Consider the following 25,810-nt stretch of genomic DNA (forward strand, 5'->3'; position numbering starts at 1 on the left):
TCAGTCCTTTTTCAAAGCACGTGGACAAGGAAAAGGTGCCTTTTTCCCTTACTGTACAGTCTGTTTTAACATTTTTGTTTTTATACTTTTTACCGTTGTGTGTATCTGCATGCTTCCAGTTGCCTTTCACTTTGCTGCTGGTACACCGGAATTTCCCCACTTTGGGATAATAAAGGATATTTCTATTCTGTACTATCGCAATATCAAAAAATGTGTTTTATTGACCTTCCTTATCTTATTTACATGAATAGTGTTTCTTTCTTCATCCCTGTCTCATTTGTCTTTGTTAACCTGTTGTTGTTATTAAAATTATGATTACATTATTTAATAATTAATAAAAAAATAATATTGTCCGTTAATTGTTGTCCAGCCCAATATGGCAGGTGAACAGGGTGAATCAAGCTCTGGCATTACTGAACAGCAAACCTCGCACACACATGGAATCAATTCACACAAATTCTTAAAATACAAGAATTTCAAGGAAATCAAAGATGGTTAAAAACCACGAACCAATAAAATTATGCAAATTTATCATTAAATGTTTTTCACGTTTGAGAACCAAGGTTTATCTTGAAGAACCTGGCAATGAGGTTAGATTAGTCTTAGAGCTTATTAAGAACAATAATTGGTATACCTTCAAACGCAAAAGCACAGATAAAACATTAATTTGATAAAATAATATTTTAAAGAAGGATTTGCTGTATAAAACAACCTTCTGGATAATTAACTCTCAATGTTGTCTGATTAGCTGTCCTTGTTTAGTAAAATAATATTTAGGCAAATATTATTTTCTTAATAGGAATGTAAGAACCTTTCTGGACAGGTCATTCTTAATTAGCCAATCACCTGGGGTTTGGACTACTAAAATGTTGACGAGAAAGGCCAATGGACTCATAAGATGGCAACGAGTCATGTGTAAACCTCTGACTTGACTGCCACTAGCCGTGTTGAAACGAGACTCTTTTGTTTCAGATTGAATGATGTCACAGGGAGTCCAGCTTTGACTCCTCCTCTTGCTGGGCTGGGTTAGATGTGGGTTAGTGTTCATTTTTAGGTGCAGAGAGGATCATACCGGCCTTTGATTGCGTAATGTTCATCAAGGTTGCATATATGTTTTTATACATGGCGGGGATCCCAACACTGTTCAGATTCATACATATGTTTTAATGTTTTTAAATACCGTCAAACAAAAACATTTTTGGTGCAATATAAGAGATAAAATTAGATTGTGTATATATAAACGTGCTGCCTGAAAACAATTATGCTGTAGCTAAGCACTACATTTCTGAAGTGGTGGAAATACTGTAGATCAGACACTGGCAATAGTAAAACATATCTTTACCACTCTATATAAGGTATAGCTCATTAATGAGTTAGAACAGTGAGACAATAGATGTACTACAATTACATATATATATATATATTTTTTTTTTAAAGGCACTTGCAGGCAATAACCTACATTAACAAAAGGCTTATTGAGTGGGTTAACTTTAGATTCCATTTAAATTTAGATTTGCATGTTTTCTGTTTGTGTCGATTCATACACTAAGTTTAATGTTTCCTAACAAATGTAGCACTTAATTAAGAAGATTAACAAGCAAGTAAAGTATTAAAAAAACAATCTACAGTACATACAGGAGAGAGCCCTGTCCGCTTTCCCTTGAAAGACTTTCTTTTCATCCTTTAAACTGTATATAAAAAGAAATAAAAACTTGAATGCTGGATAACTCATTTCATTTTATTGAAATTTGACTTTAAAAAACATGAACAATGATAGTAACAAATCCTAGGAAAAATGTTAGAAATATGAATCTAGAATGAATCACATCTTTGCAAATCATACAGTAGCCTACTTAAAGTTCATGACATGCAAATGAAGCCAAAAAGGAAACTACTCTCTCATTTTACGTATTAACCAGCAAAGTGTGGGCGATCACAATACTGGCTTCCTTTCACAAAAAGGAATGTTCCTGCGGCAATTCCAAGAAACCCAAGAGTCAGGCCAATTACACAGAACACAACTGGACCCATACTTTTCTCCTCTATTCCAACATCTAAAGGGAATGAGAGCAGGAGAGAAAATATATGAAACTCTAGTTAAAGCACAACTAAAGTCAATTCAAGTTTTCATAATTGTTTTTAACTGTGCTGAAGAATAAAAAATTATTTCTATCTTCTCACCCCAAATCTTGGTCTTTGGCTCCTCCAGTGCTTCATGTGCTACAGAGCAGCTGTAGATGTCCCCTTGCTTTGGGACAAAGTTCAGGTAGGAGAAGACATGAAACCTCCCATCAGAGTTCGATATAGTTTTGATAAAGGGATCTTCCACCATCACCTCTTTTTCATTCTTGGTCCACCTGATGTTGACCGCAGGAGGGAAAAAGTTGTTGATGAAGCACACGAGGGTGTTCTCTTCATCTTTAATTACTTCACTTCTGGGGTAAATGATCATTTCTGGTGCGTCTAAAAAATTTCATTAGCAAGTTATTTCTTACATGCTGCATTTATGATTCTGGAAGAACTTTGCTGAATAGTAACAAATGAAAGACAGAAAGTAGAGATCACCTACCTTCAGTCCTTCTAACATCTGGGTCTGGTTTCCATCGATATATATCTTTGTTACACGCAATTTGGCATGCTTCTGCATATTTGTAAGCCGAATCAGAACGTAAAGTTGTTGGTATTTTGCTCTCCCAAACAGCAGTGCTTTTTTTAAAATCTGCATAGACCAGTTCATCATCGTCCAATGTTATATAGAGCTGGGTATCACTTGAGTCAAAGCACCCAAAGGTAAAACAAAGTTGGTGACCTTCTAACGAAAAAGGAAACAGTAAAAATGTATGTATGAAAGTAAAATTGATCAAGCAGCTTTATGCAGAATACTTACCAGCTGCACAGATAAAAGGCACTCGAAAGAAAAGTAGGAGAGATACTAAGTACAGATTGTTTATTCTCCACTGATTCCGCTGTCCTGACATGGCTCTTATTCTCTCAGTTCTGAACATGCAGTGAAAATGTTGCTGTACCAGGCAGACTCAGGTTCCTGCGGGTATGTTTTTCCTCATTTCTGGGTGCAAACTGAAAACTGTTTGCAGAGGAGGAAGCTGGCTTCACAAAAATCCTGTTGAACCACTTCTAAATGTCAACCCTAATGATCACACAGTGTGCCAAGTGAAACTGTCTGACTTTCTGGTTGCAGCACAAATACACCGCTTCTTCAAATATAGAAGAAAAATATATTTCTTGTTAGTCTCAAGTTTTGGAAATTTGGATATTTACTTTTAATCTGTCTGTATGACTGGACTGTATAAAAGTTTTATTTTTTGGAAAGTATTTTGAGACAATATTTTTTTGTGAATTGGCTCTGTATAAATAAACAAATTAAAACAAATTATTTAGTCTTACATTTGTACACAATATGTTTTTCAGCTTAGGAATGTTAAATATGTTTTTATAGATAGATCATTAATAGGCACTTAAACATTGTAAGGCAAGTTTCGCTTTGCCACAATCTTTAAGACATTTTTATTTATTTGGGATTTTTCCGTTCTTGCATATTCAGTTCATTCCTTACGTTTAAGAGTCCTAGTTTTTGTGTAGTGTAATTATTTTTATGTGTTTAGATTCTGATTCAGTGTGCAGTGTTTAGTTTTTGTTTTTCTCTCTAGAATCAGTCTCTAGTTGCTGTTTTATTGTTTACAAATTCTGCCTTTACTTAAGGTTTGTTCTCTTTGCTCCCTGGTTCCTGTTCTTGCATCATTCTCATGTTAGGTTTTATTCTGTTGTGGGTTTGTATAATTTTCTGGTTTCTATGCTTCTGTGTTAGTTCTGCTCACATGTTCTCCTTCACCAGCTTCAGGTCCTTGCCATCTGTCCCTGTTGTGGTTCCTCCGTTCATGGGTCTCCAGTTGCTTGTATTTATTTGAACACAGTCTTGGCCAATAAAGCAGATTCTGATCACTGTCTTCAATGACATCTAAAAAATTCAATTAGGTTTTCAATTTGTTTTCAAATTCTTCTGCCCGTCTTCTGGTTATATACAGCCATATTCCATAAATCAGAATGTTATGGAAATGCTTTTAAAACTAAGCTAAATACCTACTTGTTTACCTTAACTTATGCATCTAAATCTTATGCCTATGTTTTACTGCTTCGTTTGGTATGTCCTTGTTTTAATTGTTTTAAACAGACCTGTTCTGTGTTTTGTTTTTTGTCTCTCTGTAACTGTTCAGCACTTTGTTTGAAAGTGCTTTGCAAATAAAGTTATTGTTAATATTAAATTATTAATTCATAAGTCAGTTTACTAAGTGAATTATTATACAGAGGAATTACACACAAGTTGATGTCAAGCTTTTATTTATGTTAATCATTTCTGCTACCAGTGAATGAAAACATGACATTTAAGATTATTAAATCAGACCATTGCAAAAAAAGTTATTATAGAAATGTGTGCTTAATGAGAAGTATGTTTAATACCTACTTAAAGGTATATCAAAGGGACTTTTTAATCTGACAAACGAGCCTCATCTGAAAATCCTTTCATGTCTGCAATCCTGTAAGTTTCGATTCTTAATCTATTTGTTATGAAACTGCTGTTATCCTGTCTGTGTTTGGGTCCTCCTGCAACTCCACATTACATGAAACATTTCTGATAAAGCAAACCTCATCCAAATTTGATCAGTCAAATCCATTAATAGTTTGGATTTGGTCAGTTTAGAATAAAGGTTTGCAACAAGCTGTTGACAAGCATGTCGATAGCTTGTGGATTATACTGAGCTCAGTGTAGCATTCAAAGCAGATGGACAAAGCAAATGCAACTCTGGATCTCTGTGACACCAACACACAGTAATTATGAAAAGGGAGCAAAATATACATGGTTTTATAATTTTCGAAAAGCATGTGGTGCATATGTGCTGTATTAGGCTCTTTGGTTTAGTGAAAAAGAAATAAAAATAGGAGCGCTTGTAAAAATCAATTTTTCAAGTCTTGCCCAAGATTCCCAACTAGATTTAGGTGTGGGCTGTTCCAACACATGAATATGCTTTGCTTTCTAAACAAATGTATCTGTGGCAGAGTTTTCCTGCTGGAAACCTCTCTCATGTCTTCTGAAGCATCTAACAGGTTGTACACCGTTTTTAGCTCCATCAGTCTACTTAATATGACTCCCTGTTATGATTACACATAGATACACCAATCAAAAACATCAACATGATGTTTTGATGCTTTGATGACCTTTTTGAGTTTAATTAAAATTAGATTAAGATTAGGGATATATGCTTTGATGAATTAACGGGGTTCATCTTGTAATTTCTTTGTTTTTTGTTTGATTCAAAATTATATCTAGAAATGATTACAGCACGTTTCCTCCTTTTTATGTGCTCTAGTTCTGAGGTCTGAGGAAAAAACCTGATTTAAAACGAACCCAGAAATTGGAATCCATCAGGACAAATCTAGTTGGTGCATTTATATAATAACAATAGTGACAGCAAAATAATTAAACACATAGCTGTGGTGAGAACTTAAAAAACAGGCTGAAAAAAATCCAAAATATTGGCATAACATCTTATGGTGTATAAGAGTAGTGCACAAAAATTGCAGATTGGAATAATTCAAACATAGTCATTGGTTTGTTGGTTCAGGTTTTAGTTAGACATTTTCTTTCCTGGTACCTTTAAGGTTCCACATTTACACCAAGCTTCCAAGACACCACCGCCCTTCTTTGACATTTATAAAATAAACTTCAGCTTGTATATAAGATTTTAAAGGATAGGTACAGGAGACAGATTTAGAAACAGTATGTACTGTACAGTAAGCTAATAACACAACAGCTGCAGAACGGTTTCACAGTCCTCTCTCACGTTCTCACACATTCAATCTCTCTCAGGCAGTCAGTCACTGATATTTTATGAGGACATTATGTTTGTGTGTGAAAATGCAGCACACAGGGAGTGTGAAACAAGGTGAATGTTTTTAATGATCATTTTCAGTATACAATTACACAAAAAATCAAGATATAAAATAAATCTCTGTTGGTTAATTTTACAACCGGTGTTAATGACCGGAGATGAGAGGAAAAGAGAATATTAATTCCTCTATACACCTGCAGTCATGTCTCCAGAAATAGTGAGTTTAACTGACTAAATATTTGGATGCAGAATTATAAAAAGAAAAAGAAACAAAAAAGGTGTATGTCAGGATTAAACATTAATATTTTAAAAGCTATAATGTAAACCTTTCGGTCACACATGTTGGTCTTTGCTCTCCTAAGAAGACAGATTTATCTCCTTTTATTTTTACTGCAAGAGCATCAGCTTTAAGTAAAGCATCTATTTCATAGTAACTGCTTTTAAAGAGTTATTTACCCATGTATGTAATCACAAACATTTGCTTACTGTTTGGTGAACATTACATATTTGTTCTTATCAGTAGCATTTATAGTTGCAAAAACCCAGCAGAGGTCATAGAAAAGTGGAAGCACTTCATAAAAACCTTCTCCAAGTTATTTAATTTGTTTTCACAGGATGCGTAAGTTGGGAGTGTTCATTCTTTTTTTTAATAACACTGTTTAGGAAATTATGATTAAGAATAAAAAATGCCAATTGGGTTTTGTGTTTCGAGAGAAATGTTGGGATTTACCTCAGGTTCGTGCAACCCCCCCAACCAAAAAAAAAAACAAAACCACTTCCTCACTAGTTATATAAATAGTATTTATACAAAGTACACAGCTATTATTATGATAACAAGTACAAGGGGAAAGATTTGAGAATGTTCATCTTGTTCTTCATCGTGTTACACCTCTGAATACAATGAGATCATCAAATGCCAGACTGCTGCCTCCACCACTGCCCATATGGAGTGTAATCCAGTAACACATCCTGAATTGTTACTGGATTACAAATTAAATATGTTTTTCTAATTTATACATGGTTTATTGCTTTTATAGTGAACAATTGTAAGAAGCACAGCTTTTACAACAGTGGCGATATAAACTACAAAGCTCCAGCTTTAAGCTTAAGATAAAAAGAATATGCAATACTTTTTCTTTGTATTTTGATTTGCATAACATCTTTTTAATTTGCATTAATACCAATTTTATTTTACATAAAAGTAGAATCAGGGAATGTGTATTTTATTGTTGTTAGTTGCATATGGAATAAAACTTTTCATAGGAGTCCTTGCTGAATTTTAATTGAAGACTGTAGTTCCGTATGATTTTCAGACTGCTAAGTGACAAACATATTCCAGGACTGACAAATTCACAGTCAGCACACGAACATGGAGCATCTGGTGTTTTCCATGAGGTTCCTCTGCCCAATTTGAACTTTCTAGCGACAGAGGCGCTGCCCCAGTTTCAACAGCTGCTCAACAGATTTTCAGGACTAACTAAACACATTAGTCAAGTCAAGTCAAGTCAAGTCAAGTTTATTTATATAGCGGTTTTCAGCAACAAGGCACTCAAGGCACTGTACATATGGAAAAACATTACAATGATACAGAAAATCAAACAACAGAGGTAATTTAAAAAAGAATAAAAATAAAAAATAAAAAAAAGAATAGAAGGATGGAAATGAAAATGAAAGGAAAATTGGACTGAAAACTTAACTAATAATGTTTAGATAATACATTCAAAGGCCACTCTAAACAAATAAGTTTTTATTCTTGATTTAAGCAACTTAGGGTTTCGGCGCTTTTACAGTTTTCTGGGAGTTTATTCCAGATTAGTGGAGGATAAGAACTAAAAGCTGCTTCTCCATGTCTGGTTCTGGTTCTGGGTATGAAGAGTAGATTTGAGCCAGAAGACCTGAGAGATCTGGCTGGTTGATACACTGACAACAAGTCTGTAATGTACTTTGGTGCTAAGCCATTCAGTGATTTATAGACTAACAGAAGTATTTTAAACTCTATTCTCTGAGCTACAGGGAGCCAGTGTAGGGACTTTAGAACTGGGTGATGTGCTCCACTTTCTTAGTTCTAGTGAGGACGCGGGCAGCAGCGTTCTGGATCAACTGCAGCTGTCTGATCAACTTTTTAGGCAGGCCTGTGAAGACACCGTTGCAGTAGTCAATTCTACTAAAGATGAACGCATGAATTAGTTTTTCAAGGTCCTGCTGAGACATTAATCCTTTAATCCTGGAGATGTTCTTTAGGTGATAGAAGGCTGACCTTGTTACTGTCTTTATGTGTCTCTGAAGGTTCAGGTCTGAGTCCATCACTACACCCAGGTTTCGAGCCTGACTGGGGGTTTCTAGCTGTATTAACTGAAGCTGTATGCTAACTTTTAAACGCTCTTCCTTTGGTCCACAGATTATTACTTCAGTTTTGTTTTGATTCAGCTGAAGAAAAGTTTGGCCCATCCATGCATTGATTTCTTCTAAGCATTTACCCAGCGCTTGAATGGGTTCATGGTCACCTGGTGACATCGTAACATATAGCTGTGTGTCGTCTGCGTAGTTACGATAACTTACGTTGTTGTTTATTAAAATCTGAGTTAGGGGGAGCATGTAGATATTGAATAGAAGGGGCCCTAATATGGATCCTTGGGGAACGCCACATGTGATTGTTGTGCTCTCTGATGTAAAGTTACCTACTGACACAAAAACACCCCTGTCCTTCCAGTAGGATTTAAACCAGTTGAGTGCTGTACCAGAAAGGCCGACCCAGTTTTCCAGGCACTCTAATAAAATGGACTGATCAACAGTGTTGAATGCTGCACTAAGGTCCAATAATACCAGCACCGTGGTTCTTCCACAGTCTGCATTTATACTGATGTCATTGAACACCTTGACAAGAGCAGTCTCTGTACTGTGGTGAGCACGGACGCCTGACTGGAAGACATTGAAGCGGTTGGTCGTTGTTAGGAAGTTATTTAACTGCTGAAACACAGCTTTTTCAATAATCTTACTGATGAAGGAGAGGTTTGATATAGGCCTGTAGTTCTGTAGTAGCAGCTTGTCCAAGTTGCTCTTTTTCAATAGAGGTTTGATAATTGCTGTTTTTAGGGCCTGGAGGAAAACACCTGACAAAAGGGACGTGTTTATTATTTGTGTTAAATCAGATGTTATTACAGGCAAAGCTTTCTTAAGAAAGCTGTGGGTAAAAGATTGAGACAGCAGGAAGAAGAGCTTAGTTGCTGTACGATTTCTTCTAAGATTTTGTAGTTTATTTGGGGAAATTGAGAAATCTTGTCAAAATCAGTTCTAGTTGGAGACAGCATTGGTACTGGAGTTGATGTGGATGTGCTGACAGCCCCTCTGATCTTTTGGGTTTTTTCAGTAAAGAAGTTAGCAAATTTATTGCAGGCCCTGGTAGAGTGGAGTTCAGATGCTGCAGTTACAGGAGGGTTTGTTAGCCTTTTGACCGTGCTCATTTCTGATAGAGTTACCACTGGGGCCCAGACTGTATCACAGAGAAGTGATTTGAAGGTCCTGATTAGGAGGAGATAGATTAGGAGGTGATGGAGGTCTGCGGCATTTGGAAGATGTTGGCTTAGTAGCAGGGCCTCGGCCACGGGGGGTGTTGAATGGAGAAGATGTCAGAGCCATTTGGGTCCCAATCTTAAGAGCTCCTTTCATGTTATCAGAATCCAGTAAAGCAAAAAGTGGGCTCAGTGGGGAGATGGGAGAGTTCTGTGCGGTCTGGGTCGGGGACTGGGTGAGGGGGGTTTACCAGGGGTGTCGGTATGGGTCTGGGTTTTGGGGGAGGGGGTGTAACGGGGTATCCACTTCTCCTGTGGATTTCTACGGGGAGACCTTTTGTGATGACCTCTCTTTCTCAATCAACTGGCTGATTGTTTCTGCTGGAGCTGTTGGAGGCAGCGTTATCATTGTTGTTGATACTCCATGTTCTCTGCTGAAGGTCGAAGCTGCTGGTGGATTATTTACTGAATAGAACAGATTAGATGTGAGACGTCTGGCTCCTGGCTTGTTCAAACAGAAGGCATCTTGCTTGAAGAGTTGTCTTTTTTCCCCAAAAATATTAAAGTTGTCGATGAAGTTCACGGATGTAGTAGCACATGTTTTTTTCAACCATTTATTAATCATCAGAAGTCTTGAAAAAATCTCATCTCCACAGAAAATCGATGCAAAGGGTCCACTGAGAAACACCTTGATATTGAGACCTCCAACAATATTCAGAAGACGAGTGAAATCCTCCTTCAGTCCTTCTGATTTTTTCTTAGCCACGTCATCCATGGCTCCACAGTGAGGTTTTCTAGAGACGGGCGCTTTTCTGTGATTGCAAGAATATTCTCTGAGATATCGGACGCTACGTTACTGGTACCAATCATAACTTCTGTGTTTCTCTTGTTGCAGAAGTTTTTAATCCCATCCACAGCTGTGTTGCCCACTATTAGGATTCATGGTCTTGTGGGCAGTTCTTAGGAGAAGACTGTTTAGAGTCTTTTTCTCTGGCAGCTTATAGGAGAAGACTATTTAGAGTGAAGGTTGTTCTCAGGTCATTATAAATGAGCAAAAATAAAACCACTTTAATTTAAGTTGACAAACTGTATCATCAGTTTTGTCCTTGCACACAAACCTTGAACTATATAAGCTCACTGCATAAATGCAGAAAGCTACTTCACCATCAAAGAGATTTCTTTTTAGGTGTGTGCTAGAAATGTTTCCATGGGTACCAAAGACACTTGTACCTGATATTGTGGCGTGAGCATCCTTAGGTGATACACATGTATTTGGATGAGTTAGATATTCATATTGTATGTCTGTGTCATCGTCAATTAACTGAGCATCCAGTATGTTGCAGCTTACCGAGACCGGCGTCGTTTAGTTTCATAGATGGTTTCTTATGGAGCTAAAAGTTAGGGAATTTAATTGCATTCTGCTAATTATTATTTTGTTGGTGCTGGCTGGTTTTGTGTCAGTGGAGTGCAGAGTGAACATCACCCAGATGCTCTTTGAAAGACTTTCAAAGGATCAAACGATAATTATGCTGCTCGTTGACTGAATCGGCCACATCGCTTGCCTTGATTTGAGAAGGGAAATTAATTAGGGCCACACAAATGCGTTGTCCACCCCCACAAAATAAGAGTGCTACAGTGATTACAGCCTGCTTTTGTAGGAATTCAGAGAATGATTACTGTGCCTTTCAGAAGTGTCAGCTATTTTCTGCAGCTGGAAGTTGAGGAGGTGTGCTATTCTGCTTATAGGGTGAATCCCATTTCATGCTATGCATGAACCATTTACCCTTATCAAGGGGATTGTGTGTTTAAAACAAAGGGTTTGGCTGTCCTAAAATTTTTACTGATCTAGTGATAGATAGTGAGATAGTGAGAGAAAAAAAGTAGGTGTCATGTCTTCACAGCTTAGAAAGACAGTGTGGTGGGTCTGGTTGCCATGCAGTGTTGGTACAGATTTTGGCTTCAAGAATGGGGAGAATTACTGGTGGAACACAATTGACTTTATTGATTAAAAAAATAAATAACTGGAGACAACTAAAGACAAAGATAGCAAAAGAGGGAGGAAAAATTTAAAAAGGGTGAGGGAAGCATCAAAATAACAACTATGACATCAGAAATGACAGAATAATAATGAAAAGTTCAAAGGTTAGTTCTAGATTTGAGATACCATATTGAACAATGTTTCAAGGGATTTACAAAGTGATATAAGTAGTTTCCACAGTAAATATATACATATTTAGATATTCAAACTTAAAGCAGGAGTTATAGTTCGTTCGATCTCCCTTTGCAGAACTCTCTCATTTACTTTATATTTTATTTATGTTATATTTTGTTGTTCCCAAAACTGATTAAGGCACAGGCACCAGGTGAGACTGGTTCATACAGTGCAATTTCCTTTAGCTCTATGCCAACATTAGCATGTTAACTCGGTTTTTCTTTGGCTCATTTATTATACAACTATTGTACCAAATGTTGTAATATATAAACTGGATAAGTTGTTATCCTGCTTTAAAAACGTAATTTGTTGTGAACTTTGAAAAACCTAATGAAAAAAGTTACAGCTTCTCTAAGTCAAGTTCTCCCTTCTAGTTGGAAGAGCAGGTCAAATGGCACAGACTCTTTCTCTCTCACTGGCAATGTCATTGGAAAAGGTAACAAAAACTTAGGAGCTTAGTGACTCAATCTATAAAATAATTACACAAGCTATACAATTTTGCAAGCAGTGATATGAAGAAAGGCGGTGATTGTTAAAAAATTACAAAAATGCATCTTGCTGGTTGTACAGCTGATGTATATACAGACATAAGACCAACAACGGGTATTAGGAGTAAAGTCAGGTACAGGTGACTGATCATTCAATAATGTTGATTGGTGACTCCAAGCCGATAACTGGGATTGGATCAAAACAACCTGTGGGAATATTTTTTTATTAGCATCCATGTGTTTATTGTGTTTAACAGTTATTAGAAAAATGGGTAATTCTTTTCAGGTTAAAGGAGAAGAGCAGTCGAATTGCAACCCTCTATGTAAGTCCTAGTGACCTCTCGGGTTTTGCAAAGGGTTCTACTGTGTGCAAAACACATACCTTAGAAGTTATCACTCCCCTTGAGGATGTCTTACAAGGAGATGAAATATGGGTTCATCTGCTCTTAAACTAGATGTTTTTTCCAATAAAATCCAATGCTGTGACCTTATAACGAGTTGATTTTGCCAAGGAATGTAAGCCTGGGCTATCTCAGGAAGCACTGGGGGGTGTTTGGTTTTTTGGCTTTCTCTTAACAGTTCTTGCCCCACCCCCTGGTGTATAAGGGGACTGTGTGGACTCTAATCTTTAGCCGTTTTAGCTTCGAGGGAGCGGAATCTGTTCAGTGGTGGGAAAAGGTCACTGTATGCATACAATCTGTTAATATACTTTTTTCTGATCCAATACAGTTTGAATGATTGCATTTAATTATCTTGGGATTCTTTTGCTAATGACCAGTATTACTTCCAGAATATAAGATTCATCAGTAGAGGCGAGGGGTTTTCTCCAATAAACCCTAAAATGAATACATAAACCAACAAGGCACAATAAGTTACATCTTTGCTCTGCACCCACAGGCATGAAAGTAGCAAATTATCTTAGCTGCTGCGCTTTTTTGTGTGTTCAAGTAATTATGTGGTTGTGCTGGCATACTGTATACATTGTATTTGACAATAATCTTAATGTAGTTTGGACCTATTCTGACTGATGGTTGATCTGACAGCATAACAAATTTTAATGATTATTGATTTTAATTGAGAACACATAGCTGTGCCATTGTTTTTCAGAGACTGAGAGGATGACTTGAAGAAATTACTTCTCAATAAATATAGCGCCATATTGAGCTGCTTTGTCAACTTTATTGCCTGTGACAAAGACTGAGGGTAAAATTATGACGATTCAATACTGATGCAGCATTTTTTTTCTAAGCTTATAAATTGCATAGAGCTCATAAATTGTGTAAGTGCCGATTTTTACGTGGCACGTTTCTATTTAGGTTGAGAATCCAGTCATTGACGGAAAGACTGGGATATCATGCACTGATATTTTATTATTAAACTTTAAATTACATAACTGTGTTACTCATCAATTCTTAGGCCTAAAGTCATACCTGACCTAATTAGAGTTGTACATTTAATCTTTTTTAGACGGCACCATTTTTTCCTCTGATGGTTAGCAGCAGCTCACCATGACGACATTACAGATTTGGCTTTGTTGGCTTTTTTTTTGTTGGAAAAGTGAAATAATCGAGAAATCATTGAGGGTTTTCAGTGGTCTAAATAAATTTAAATGCAGCAATATACTTAATTCCTCATCCAATTGTATGCGAATGGATAGTAATCCACTGATCACATGAATATTCCTGTTTTACTTTGGGTGGATGCACCTACTAAAGCCACATGTTAAACTACATCTAATTAAAGGTGCACCAGCCAACAACACCATAGTCATTTCCAGAGTTGTCTGTAGGTGCATGATTATCAAATAGACTAAATGACAAAATTTAGCTAAATGTAAACCAGTTACTTAAAACAAATACGGCTAACTATTAAAACTAGCAACTAAAACAAACCACTTAACTTCATCTGCTGCTACCACACCTGAACATGCAAACACAAACAATCAAACTGCAACACCTACAGGATTGAGGTGGATTTTACTAATTAAAACAAGCTGTCATGTTTTGAAAAGGAATCGGCTTATTTGACTTATGATGACCTGCTGGATTCTAAAGGTGTTCTCATTTTGAAAGCATAATAACTTAATCACTACCTAGTATGACTTTTAATTAGACTGTGTCCAACGAGAACACCCAGACTTCAAATGCTTCAATTTCCAAAAGTACCGATTACGTGCTCTTAAGTTGACAACAACAGCCACATAAATTATACTGTTTTGGAAAGAAGAAACACACAACAACTTTCCTGAATTATATACATACATACACATGTGCACATTGTTGTGGTTTACCATCTCTGATATGAAGAAGCATGCTTTACTCAAAAACATAAGGGGAATTTAAAAGTTAACTTTGCCTTTGTTTGATGCCAAAATGTATACCCAGAAAATATAAAGCATTACTTCTCAAAACATACAGAGAAATAAAGCATCAGTCAACAATATGGGAGAAAGTACAATGCCTGCCTAAAAGTCAAAATGTGAACTGGCATGAACTGAATGCATTTTTCTTGTGTTTATTAACTCAAATTAGAGTTGAATATATGATTCTCTAGTTTTCTGCAAAGGAACTGTGATTCTGTTATACTGTAACAGCATATGCTGCAAAACATTTATGATTTATTAATCTTGTGACAGTATATTTTTAGCATCTTCCTGGTGAGAGTGCATTTAATTTAGAAAATAGCAAATGACTAATGCATGTGACCACATTATCATACGGAGGCTCTGATCACAGACTTAATCAATCAGCGGCGTACACAAATCACATTGCTACTCTGTGATCACATTATGTTGCTGCAAGCCCAGCTGCTCTCCTCTCCTTACACCTGTCCCATAACTCTAACGGCACACCGAGTGTGTTGGGGCAGCTTCTATTCTCAGCGGCCATTGTTTCTCCCTGTTTAGACAGGATGTTAACAGTAAGTGACAGGAAAAACAGAAGTAGACAGGGAATCATGTGATTTATAGTTTTCTGTATAGTAAAGTGAACAAATATATGACTGCCACTTTTCTATATTTAACACAATACCAACATGAGGACAGGGTCACATAGATTATTGTTTTGACTTGATGTATAATGTTAAATTTATGGCTACCTTTCAATCTTTTTTTTTTGAGCTTTTTTCAGCTTTACCTCAGTTTGAGATTAAATTGATGGAAAGACTGAAACAATCATTTGGGCTGTTTATTAATGTTTTGAGGTAACAAAAGTACAGAGAAAAGGTGTGGGATGAGTTTTTAAGTCTCATTAAGTTAAATATTAAAACACAAAAACCAGAACAAAAAATAGACAATGTTGGCAGAGCACAAAAAACAATCACAATCAATACAACAAAGAAACAAACATATCTCCAGGTCATTTCACCTATTTTTTATGAAATATAGAGAAAACCCCCCACAAATGTTCAATATAATAAATTTCCATTTTAGATATTTATTCATGTATTACTGTGTTAAACGTTTGTATGGCACCCTACTTCCACTGATTACTGTTTTCATTCCTGTTTGGGCCAGCCACCTCTTCAGCCACCTCTTATGAAATATAACCCATCATTACCAAAATATTTCTGAGCAACCTTCTGCTGGTCCATAATATTTATTGCTGTCATTTAATTGCATTTTCTTTGAGTAAAATATCAGTAGATCAGTAGTTAAATTGAGAACAAAGAATTAACAAATTGCTGCACAGTTGAAAAAAAAAAAACATCTACTGTAATTGGAAATTATTCATTTTATGACTCAAAATAAAGAAATGATATTCATTCATACAAATATCTAAAATCTGATCAACCTGAAATCAGTTTATGTTATGTTATATTTATGCATTTGACAGACAGATTATTGCAAAATGACACACAAATCAGAATGTAACAATGCAATTAACATTAAAATCTAACATTGTGCTATTTATATTACAACAGTTAATCTGTACAGGACTGAATACGAAAACATCATGAATTTCTACAGACTTTTTTTTTTGTGTTTGTAAAACAGTTTAGATGGGTTCAAATAAAAGAGTACAACACTGTTCTGGATACAGATGGCAGCATTGTTTGGATATATCACTCCTATTAATTTTATCAATATTATGTCTAAGAAATAACAAGGCATGTAAATTAGTTGACGTTTTGTGTCAAGCATTAGATTGTTATTGGTAGCTGTGTCTGAGGATGCAGAGAAGCATGTAAAAATTGTGAATCCACTATCTATATGCCTAAAGGAACTCCCTTTCAAATTATTAGCTTCAAACATGTAGCTGAAGGTTGAGTCAGCAGGACACAACAGTAACAGATGACCAGCCTAAAAATGAGAACTGCTGGAGGCAGACGTCCTGCTATGAATTAGGGTAAAAAACACAGAGAAGTGAACATCAGCTGACTGCTCAGTCCCGTTCAGTGAGATACCAGCTACTGCATCCCAGTAGCTGGTTGGGGTACTTGCCCTGGTGTTGGGCTGCACCACATTAGAAAATGATGCAATGGTGATATTTGTACAAATTGTAATGACGATATCAGTTCTGATGATTCCACATTTTCCTCAGTCCTCTTTTTTTCTGACTGTGCTTCCAAGTCTGTCACCATCATCCTGGGCACTGTGATCTATGTAAGCATCTGCATAAGTCCTGCTTAACCAAATATGCTGAATATCTGATTGGCATGCAAATTTTCATACTTGGAATATCGTGGCATACAGTTACTGCATTCCAAGCATCCTTTGCAAATTAATAGTGTGTACTCTGATATTACGATGACAATATGGTTGTGATGTATTGTGCAGCCCTACCCTGGTGTAGCATTATCACCTGCAGTAGCTTATGGGTAAACATCCAAGTACCAGCAGTTTCTATCTGTGTTATTTTGCTCAGCATCGGTTTATCATAGGTCAGACTGGTAACAGCCTGCCATTATACATTACTATCACCTTCTAAATAGTGTACATGTAGTTTCTTTTCCACCTAACTGTAGGTATGATAAAATTTTGTTTTTCTTTTTAACCTGGTCTTTCCTACCAGTTCTCCCACTCCATCCTTCTCTATCTCAACAGTGCAATAGGACTGTTTGGTGATTCAGCTCAAGACCAACTGAAATAATACAAGTTCTTTTGGTCTTTTTCTTAATGCAAACATGTATAATCTAGAATTTATTATGTATATATTGCAGCAAAAGTGGCAAGATTTGAATTTCTGGTCCTGTTCTCTGCTTTGATATATGTTAATCTGATAACTATGTTTTCTAGTGTGTGTTTGAGACTCCTCAGTTGTATCTGTGGTCTGTGTGTAATTTATAGAGCAGTTGGTGTTTGCTGGGTTTATTTTCTCCTTGTGTCTGTCATTTTTTCCTAATGATGAATGTTTTTTTGTTATTTTTCCTACCTTACACAGCGCTGAGTGTCTGCCTTCTATTGACCGCATGCCTTTAAATTAATAAGCAAGCACTTGATGTGCAGAGTTCCTGTCAACAACAGTTTCCTTCAGGCCCAGCTACACACAAATACACCATGCTAACACAATCATAGACTCTCACTAAGACCTAATACTAATTTTACTTGTCAGAGCTTCACCTGACAAACTGCATGCCTGGCTGCTCTTAATTTAGTGTTTACTATAAATAGAAAAGTGTTGACCCTCTGTGTTTGCCAGATAATAAATGTTCCTGCTAAGGAAAATCATTTCTGACTTGCTTGTCCTGTCTGCCTTTTACATTTCCACAGCCTCCAATTAAGGATGTTACCTCAATGACCCTCTCCCTCTTTTTCTTTTTACATTTCAGACATGCATTCTTTCACCATAATGTCTTTTTTGACAACATTAAAATAACTGTTATTTTGATTTAAAAAGAAACCTGCATTGAGGTCCACAGATTAAGCCAAACCTGCTTCAGATTTCACTAATATTTATACAAAATGTAGACTTTTGAAAAAAATATACAAAGCAAAAAGCTTTGAAAAACAGTAAACCTGAAAGATATCCAGTCGCAGCATGTTCCAGTACTTCACAAGATCAGATGAAGATGCAGATGGTAATTACATTTGGAATTGGTCATTTAACTGTTTTTATTTATATATTTTTTTAGACTTTGAACAAAAACAATAAAAGCTCTGTACATTAGATAGAGACCAGAATAATAGAGACACATCTATGTGGCAACACCAAACATTTGTGCACAAACCATGTAGACATTAAGCACTTTACAAATCAAAGACGTATGGATATGATCAAAAATACTAACATCCATACCTGCTTATCTTTGTAGGGATGAGGGGGGCTGGTGCCTATCTCCAGCGGTCATTAGACAAGAGGTGGGGCACACCCTGGACAGGTCGCCTGTCCATCACAGGGCAACACAGAAACACACAGAACCAACAACCATCTACACTCACACCTGAGGGCAAAATAGCAACACAATAACCTAACATTCATATCGTTGGACTGTGGGAGGAAGTCAAAGTACACATGTATGGGGAGAAAATGCAAATTCCAGGCAAAAAAAGCCCAGGCTGGTATTCGAACTTGGAGGCTTCTTGCAGCAAGGCAACAGTGCTAAACACTGTCCCTCCGTGCAGCCCGAAAATTTGTCATTGTAGAGAAAACACTTCAAATAACAGCAATTACCAAAAAGATTAGCCGTGCCCGTCATGATCAAATGCCTTTTTTGCAATTTCATACATGGAAGGTCTCCAAAATAATGTATTGTATAAAAGATTACTGTGAAAGAAATCTTCACAGTAAGAAATCTTCTCGGGAAATGTGCAGAGAATTACCTTCAATAGAGTCGCCATAAACTGAGGCAAAGTGAGCACAATCGCAGAATAACACCAGTGTTTCAATTATCTTCACACCGGGGACTCCCTCAGTTTGTCTCTCGAGCTTCACAGACTGGCTGCTGCTTTAGCACAGAAATCAGAGCAAGTAGGGACAGGAAACATCAAACGATCCACCTTTTTTAAAAATTAAGACGATTAAGAAAGCATTACGCAAGCGTTTTAAAGCTTACGCTCTTACAGAGAAGGCCAACATTGTCTGTTAGAAGTTAACAACAAACCGCTGTTTATAACATTTTTCTGAACTGTGTGCATACACTGACCTGAAGTTAGACATATTTACATAGGTACTAGAAGGTAGTAATTTGTTCTCTGCACTGGACTGTTTTACTAATCCAGTCCCCTCCCATTCCCGCTAAATTTCTGAGCCATAATTACGTCCTCCTACAGAGTGTGTCTTCTAATCCTGCCTGCAGCTGACAAATTTTAGACTCTTCCTACATTAGTTTCTTACTTTTGTGGGGCCAAATATGTTAATTTTATGCTTCACTGATGATAAAAACAGAGAAATTTGCTCAAATGTCATGCCTTGCTTCCCCTATGAATTAAATACCTTAAAAAACACAAGACTGAGCTGTTGAATTTTGACTGCCTTCTACTACCCTCAAAAACATTAAAATTACTCATCATAAAGTTATGTTCTTCGCCACACAAATATTCTGTTGCTGGGAGGTTTTGTATTGTCTGAGTAGGTTTGTTTTGTGGGCAGACATCAGGTCAGGTTTTTTGCTAAATGAAACGTCCTCAGGTTACAACTATTAGGGCTAATTTTCAAGAATAAAAACAAAAAAAAACTATAGACATTAATTCTTTCATGATGGCTTCACTATATATAATTTATTTAAACACCTAATAAAACAACAAAAGCATGCAACTGTAGCATCTTTCAAATGATTTTCACGGATGCAAAATTCAACATTCTCAATTATTACTGGTTGGGGAGAGAAGAACAGAAGCTTAATTTAAGATTACAACCTAGTGGTTTAATTTTCAAACAGTGGTTAAGCTTTGAAACAATTAAAATGGGTCCCGACTCCAAGTAAATATTTAAAATTTAAAGCAGCATAATAAATTAAACCAGACATGTCCCAAAAGAGACCTGCAGAGTGGATCAGTTGTTAAAAGGTCCTGGGTTTGAATCCTGGGTGGGGTTCTTCTGCCTGGAGTTTGCATGTTTTTCCAGTGCATGCATGGGTTATCTCCTTGTTGTTGTCATTATTGTGTCATAAATCTAATATGTCATGTTTAAAAACCTGTTACAATTTACGTTTTGCTGGAAAGCTGCAGGTGATATAGATGTTGTGATATTATCCAAGGCAGCAGAAGAAGGGCACAATGAAAGACATAAAGTAAAGAAAGAGACAAGCAAGGAAAGACAGAATGAAAACACCAGAAAGGACACAAGGTGGCAATAGAGGTACGACATGAAGGAAGGAAGAAGTAAGCAAGGAAGGAAGGAAAAAGGACACATGGAAGGAAATGAAGGAAACAATGATATAAGAAAGCAAAGAAAGATAGAAGCCGAAAAGGTAGGAGGGTGGGAGTCAAGGAAGGGGCAGATGTAGGATACAATGAAGGAAAGACAAAAAAGGGACATGGGGCACAAGAAAGAAAGGAGAGACGAGGGAAAGATGAGACGCGAGGAGGGAAAAAAGAAAAGGCACATTAAAGAAATAAATGATAGAAAGAGAAAAATGAGAAAAGGGAAGAATGAAAAAAATAGGAAAGGATATAATGCAGGCAGGGATGGAGGGAGGGAGGACACAATAACATTTTAAAAGGCTGAAAGAAAGCAGGGATGGAAGGGCTTATGATCTAGACAATTAGATGGGGAATTTATCTTGAAAATACAAATATTTAACATCCTCCGTTTTTTTGGTTGTTGCTTTTTTCATACTTGCCCACATCTAGAAACTATTGAAATTAAATTTCTGCCTGTTTCAGACTGCACAGAAATTCTGTATCTGATAAGTAAAGTTTGTATATTTTTATTTAGTGAACTAGACATGATCTTTATGTGGAAGCGTCATCTTTACTGGAGAAACATTGGCAGTTCCAGCATCAGGAAATCAAATTGAAAGAATGATTAAGAAATGCATCTGGACTCTATGTAAATTATAAATGTTTAAAAAAAACACAAACAAAATCATGTAAGGGCCTTATGAGAAAATTTCTAAATTTAAAGGGTGCTTCATTGTCCACCAGCCATCACAGTTAGTATCAGTAGTTTTAATTAAGTAACATTTAACTTTACCTGATGTAAACAAAGTTTAAATAGCTTAGGATGTACTATATGACTGTGCAACATAAAACACTAATTCATTTTCTGCTGACAGAGTGAAGTAATGGATAACCCAATTAAGTAACATCAAAAATCTCAAAACCATTGGCACAATCAAAATGAAACATTTGTGCTACAGAATACAACTCTGTCTGTCACGACTGCAGCTTTCTGGCGTGATTTGTTTCTCTGCAGCACTTCGCTTTCATCGCCTCTGGTGGTCTAATGATAAAGAGTAGGTGAAACTCCTTTGCTGTCTTGTCATGTTGTTTTTTGAGTTTTCTAAAAAAAACAATGAAATGAATCTGTTTCGTGAAAGCATTGTGGAAGTAATCAAAGCAATATAGGCAGGTCACCAAAGCCCTAAATGAACTCTTCAGGAATTCAAAGGAAAATACAGCCTTAGATGATGATCATGATAATGATGTGTTCTGTCATCTATTCTGTCATTCTATTTCTGCATCAGCACCAAACTGCACATTATGTAATTTGCACTAATCAAGGTGACTCTACTATGAAATACTTGTTCTTTAATTAAATTGCCAAGGAACTGTACATTTAGCTATTTGTCCTCGAGCTCTGCATTTAAAGTAACTTAGAAAAACACATAGAAACCTCATTATTGCTTTATTGGTTTGCAATTTCCTTGTGGTTAAAGAGCTGAAGCAAATCCCCATGGATGCACACTTAGTGAGCTTAGGAGTGTTTTTGAGAAGGGACAAAGAGTGCATGGTCGTCTGTTTTTGCAAGCAGGTGCATATTTGCTATCTGCCAACATTGATAGATCATAACTGTTCATTTGCCAAGTCACTGACATATCAATAGATTAAGCTGACTTGCATTACAGTCATTACGACAACAGATGTAACTGTTTTTGTCTGGCTGTGGAGTGCTTCTTTGTGTTTCATCACTAGTGGAGCAAAGACGGTGCCTCAAGACATGAAGTGATGAAGGAGCATGCTCTTAATTAGAAACATCAAACTCCCAGAAACCACAAAAAAGGGGCCAACGATCAATAGACCTCAAAGCAAGCTGGTAAATTGTCTGATTAAAAGCAACTAGACATAAATTTTATCTTGACTTATTATACCAACTCTGTCACTGTGATGTATAACATGCTAAACTTTACAAACCTTTGCATCGAAGTTTCATCAAAGCTCATTAATTCTACCATCTGTTATGTTGGTCTGTCTTACCAAAAATCCTGACTGGTTATAAAATGTCCCAAAGCACACACGTAATACATATCAATTATTAGAAAGCATAACAACAGGAAATGCGGGAGCCAATACCTTCTTTAAAAAGATTCCCCTAATATGACTAGGTTTATGCATTAATTTACCATTCTAAATCAGTTTTCCAACACAAGGCCTACATGGAAGCCAACTGGAGAAGCACAGTAGCCATAGAATGTATTCAACACTTGTGTCGGTTTCATCAAGATGTTTAACCTGTAACATCTACAGTGCCATGCAAATTTCCCATTCAATTTTTGACATTTAGTCAAATTACAACTACACATCTCAATGTATTTTCTTCGGACAAAAATGATAAGAAAATGGTGTAAGGTTTTCCCTTTTTTTACTAATAAAATCTGGAAACTATGACATGCACTTGTGTTCAGCCCCTTTGACTCTGATACCTCTAAATAAAATCCAGTTGCCTGATGAGCATATAGAGTCCACCTCTGTATAACTTAATCTCAGTATGAACACTGCTGTTCTGTGAAACCCCTAAGATTTGGTGGAGACCAAAGGAAACAGCAGTCAGCTCTGGGATAAACTTGGGAAGAAGTCATAAAATAGTACCACAATATGTTGGAAACGCAGAGCAATGTTCAGTCCATTGTCTGAAAATGGAACCAGTATGTCACAACTTCAAGCCAACCAAGAAATGGCCGCCCACCTAAACTAGGAGGTTATGCAAGGAGAGCATAATTAAACAAACAGCTAAGAGGGCCACAATTATTCTGGAGGAGCTGCAGAGGTCCACAGCTCAGTTGTGAAAATGTGTCTACAGGAAAACTATTAGTCTTGCATGCCACAAATCTGCATTTGTGGTATTGTCATATAAAATCCCTTTAAAATATGTTTATGGTTGTAACAAGTTCAAATGCTGTGTCAGGTACTGAATGTTATAGGAGGCCATCAGCACTGTGAAACCCGAAATGGTAACACTGCCATTTCTACCCCGGAACCACTAAACCATCACACTAGTGGCTCGACTCACATGAATCAAGGTGCAAATGGAGGTCAAACAACCCAGGGAGGCACGTCGGGAGCTGCATTATATGACAGTGTTATAGTTGATGACAGAGGGCACCACCTCAATTTAGTAATTGCAGCAGATTAACACAGATGACTTCTTGCAATCTGCTTGTTAGTGATTTGTTACAGGTCCACAACTACTACTGCCTGAAAGGGGTGTTCCATGTGCATATAAAGATGTTGCACATCATAGATAGATAGATAGATAGATAGATAGATAGATAGATAGATAGATAGATAGATAGATAGATAGATAGATAGATAGATAGATAGATAGATAGATAGATAGATAGATAGATAGATAGATAGATAGATAGATAGATAGATAGATAGATAGATAGATAGATAGATAGATAGATAGATAGATAGATAGATAGATAGATAGATCTTAAATGTAAACTGAGAAACAGCAATAGCGCCACCCCGCGATTGCAACCTGACTGCAAGTCTATTGTAGCAGCTCTGGTGCGAAACACCGAAAAAACGCATAGCAGGCAACTTTACAACAATCTTTTCAGTGATAAAAATGCACATCAGGGAACAAATCTACAGTTGTAAGGTTTTTGGGCACAGATTAAAACTGAAAGAGTGAAACCCAGCAGAAAGAGCAGGATGTACAACAGCGAGAATGATTGAAAACTTCACCTACCTCCTCTACTGTCAGAGGCATGCAGATGCGGTACTCCTTCATCAACATTGTCCCCGCACAGAAGGTGATGGCAACTAGGAAGAAGCTGCGGATGGATGAGTTGGAAAATCTCCACAATAAAATCCAAGAAAATCGGGAATAATCACCAAATCCCGCTTCACTTCTTCATCAGCAGCCGTTCCGCAGTGGAGATTTCTTCAAGAGATTCCTTCAAAACATGCAAAACCCTCCACCAGTTCTCTAAACTAATTCATTAAAAATCCGGTAACGCAAAAAGCGCACCAACAGCAAACTCCGAAATAAGTCCCTCACAACGGGCTTTTCGCTTAAGTCCAGGAGTACAACTGAGCCCTTCCAGAGAAATAAAATCTTCACTGTACCGTAAGGAAGTGTATCAGCATATCTGCTTCTCTTTAGTTTTCCGTCCGGAGATGCGCGACGCAGAACAGCAGCAGCAGCTCTGTGAAGCGGAGGAGCGCGCAGCGGCTGAGTGGACCAACAACAAATAAACGCATATGAATGACCCCTGCAGTCGAAATATACAGCAACAGCATGAGATAACCGTAAGAATGTCAAATGACTGCATTGCTTTGGAGCAATGACAGATAAAAATGTGTGCCTCAGTATCGTTAGATAATCCCTTAGTTTGTTTTTAATTTATTATCCGAATTAGCTGTTACTATGCCCACCATCGGTACTTAAATGTCAAAGTGTGCAGTATTGCTAAGGTATTTTTCATAATTATATGCTAGAATTCTGTTTTCTACCCCAAAACTATATACACTACCTGTCAAACGTTTTAGATACTCTTTCTCACTTAGTGGGTCTCTTTATTTTTATAACTATTTAAATTGTAGATTCTCACCAAAGGTAACAAAACTATGAATGAACAAACATGGGATTACGTAGCAAACAAAAAGTGTAAAAAATAACTCTAAACATTTTTATACTTTAGATTCTATCAACTAGCTACCCTTTGTTCTGATTACTCCTTGGCTCTCTTGCCATTCTCTCCATGAGCTTCATGAGGTGGTCACCTGGAATGGTTTTCTAATAAGTCTTGAAAGAACTTCCCAGAGGTTCATTGAGAGACGGCCAAAGATCAATATTTCAGTCATCACAGCAAAGTAATCTAAAATATAAAATGAATTTAAAGTTGTTTTACAATTTTTCGTTTGCTACGTCATTCCTTATGATTTCATTCACTGTTTTGATATCTTCACTCAGAATCTACATACAATGGAAATAGTCATAAACTTAAAGAAAACCATTAAATGAGAAAGGCGTTATAAAACTTTTGACAGGTAGTGTGTATGTTGCTCAACTTATCTACTGGGTAATTCACAGTAAGTCCTTTTGAATGTATCATCAGTGTTGCTCGTCTGCCAGCACCGTGGTTCTGACTGTGGTTCTGATCCTGGACTAATTGTAGTCCTGGTACTGGCCTTGGTTCTGAAATGTAGCTAACCATGGTGCTGAAGTTTAGCTGTGTACGACTTTTCTTGGTAGAAAGCCTAAAAAAAAGTTTTAACGTAATTCTCTATTTTTTCTTTTATAGGATATTTTTAGAACAACTTTAAGGACTTCATTTAGAGATTTTTTGTAATAATTTTAATAACATTTTAATGGAAGATTCATCTGTTCCCTTCTGATTACTACAAACTGAAGAGCTGAGTTT

The 25,810-nt window shown here is 36.7% G+C and overlaps 2 protein-coding genes across 2 annotated transcripts in view; both read right to left on the bottom strand.

Annotated features, from left to right (window-relative positions):
• The window catches only part of LOC124862642 (cytoplasmic phosphatidylinositol transfer protein 1-like), a 90,945-nt gene extending 66,245 nt beyond the window's left edge, over nucleotides 1-24,700 (bottom strand). Inside the window, exon 1 of the mRNA XM_047356687.1 lies at nucleotides 24,133-24,700. Coding sequence (XP_047212643.1) covers nucleotides 24,133-24,180 — 48 coding nt within the window. The 5' untranslated portion in view covers nucleotides 24,181-24,700. The remainder of the gene's footprint in view (nucleotides 1-24,132) is intronic.
• On the bottom strand, nucleotides 1,718-3,005 carry LOC124862645 (H-2 class II histocompatibility antigen, A-U alpha chain-like). The gene is made up of 4 exons (XM_047356692.1): nucleotides 2,888-3,005; nucleotides 2,570-2,812; nucleotides 2,182-2,463; nucleotides 1,718-2,054 (listed from the first exon to the last, which is right to left on the bottom strand). The coding sequence occupies exons 1-4, from the start codon at nucleotides 3,003-3,005 to the stop codon at nucleotides 1,912-1,914; spliced, it is 786 nt and encodes a 261-aa protein (XP_047212648.1). The 3' UTR covers nucleotides 1,718-1,911.
• Nucleotides 24,701-25,810: the final 1,110 nt, after the last annotated feature.

Source organism: Girardinichthys multiradiatus, chromosome X, assembly GCF_021462225.1.
Source record: "Girardinichthys multiradiatus isolate DD_20200921_A chromosome X, DD_fGirMul_XY1, whole genome shotgun sequence".
In the NCBI taxonomy this organism is placed as follows: domain Eukaryota; kingdom Metazoa; phylum Chordata; class Actinopteri; order Cyprinodontiformes; family Goodeidae; genus Girardinichthys; species Girardinichthys multiradiatus.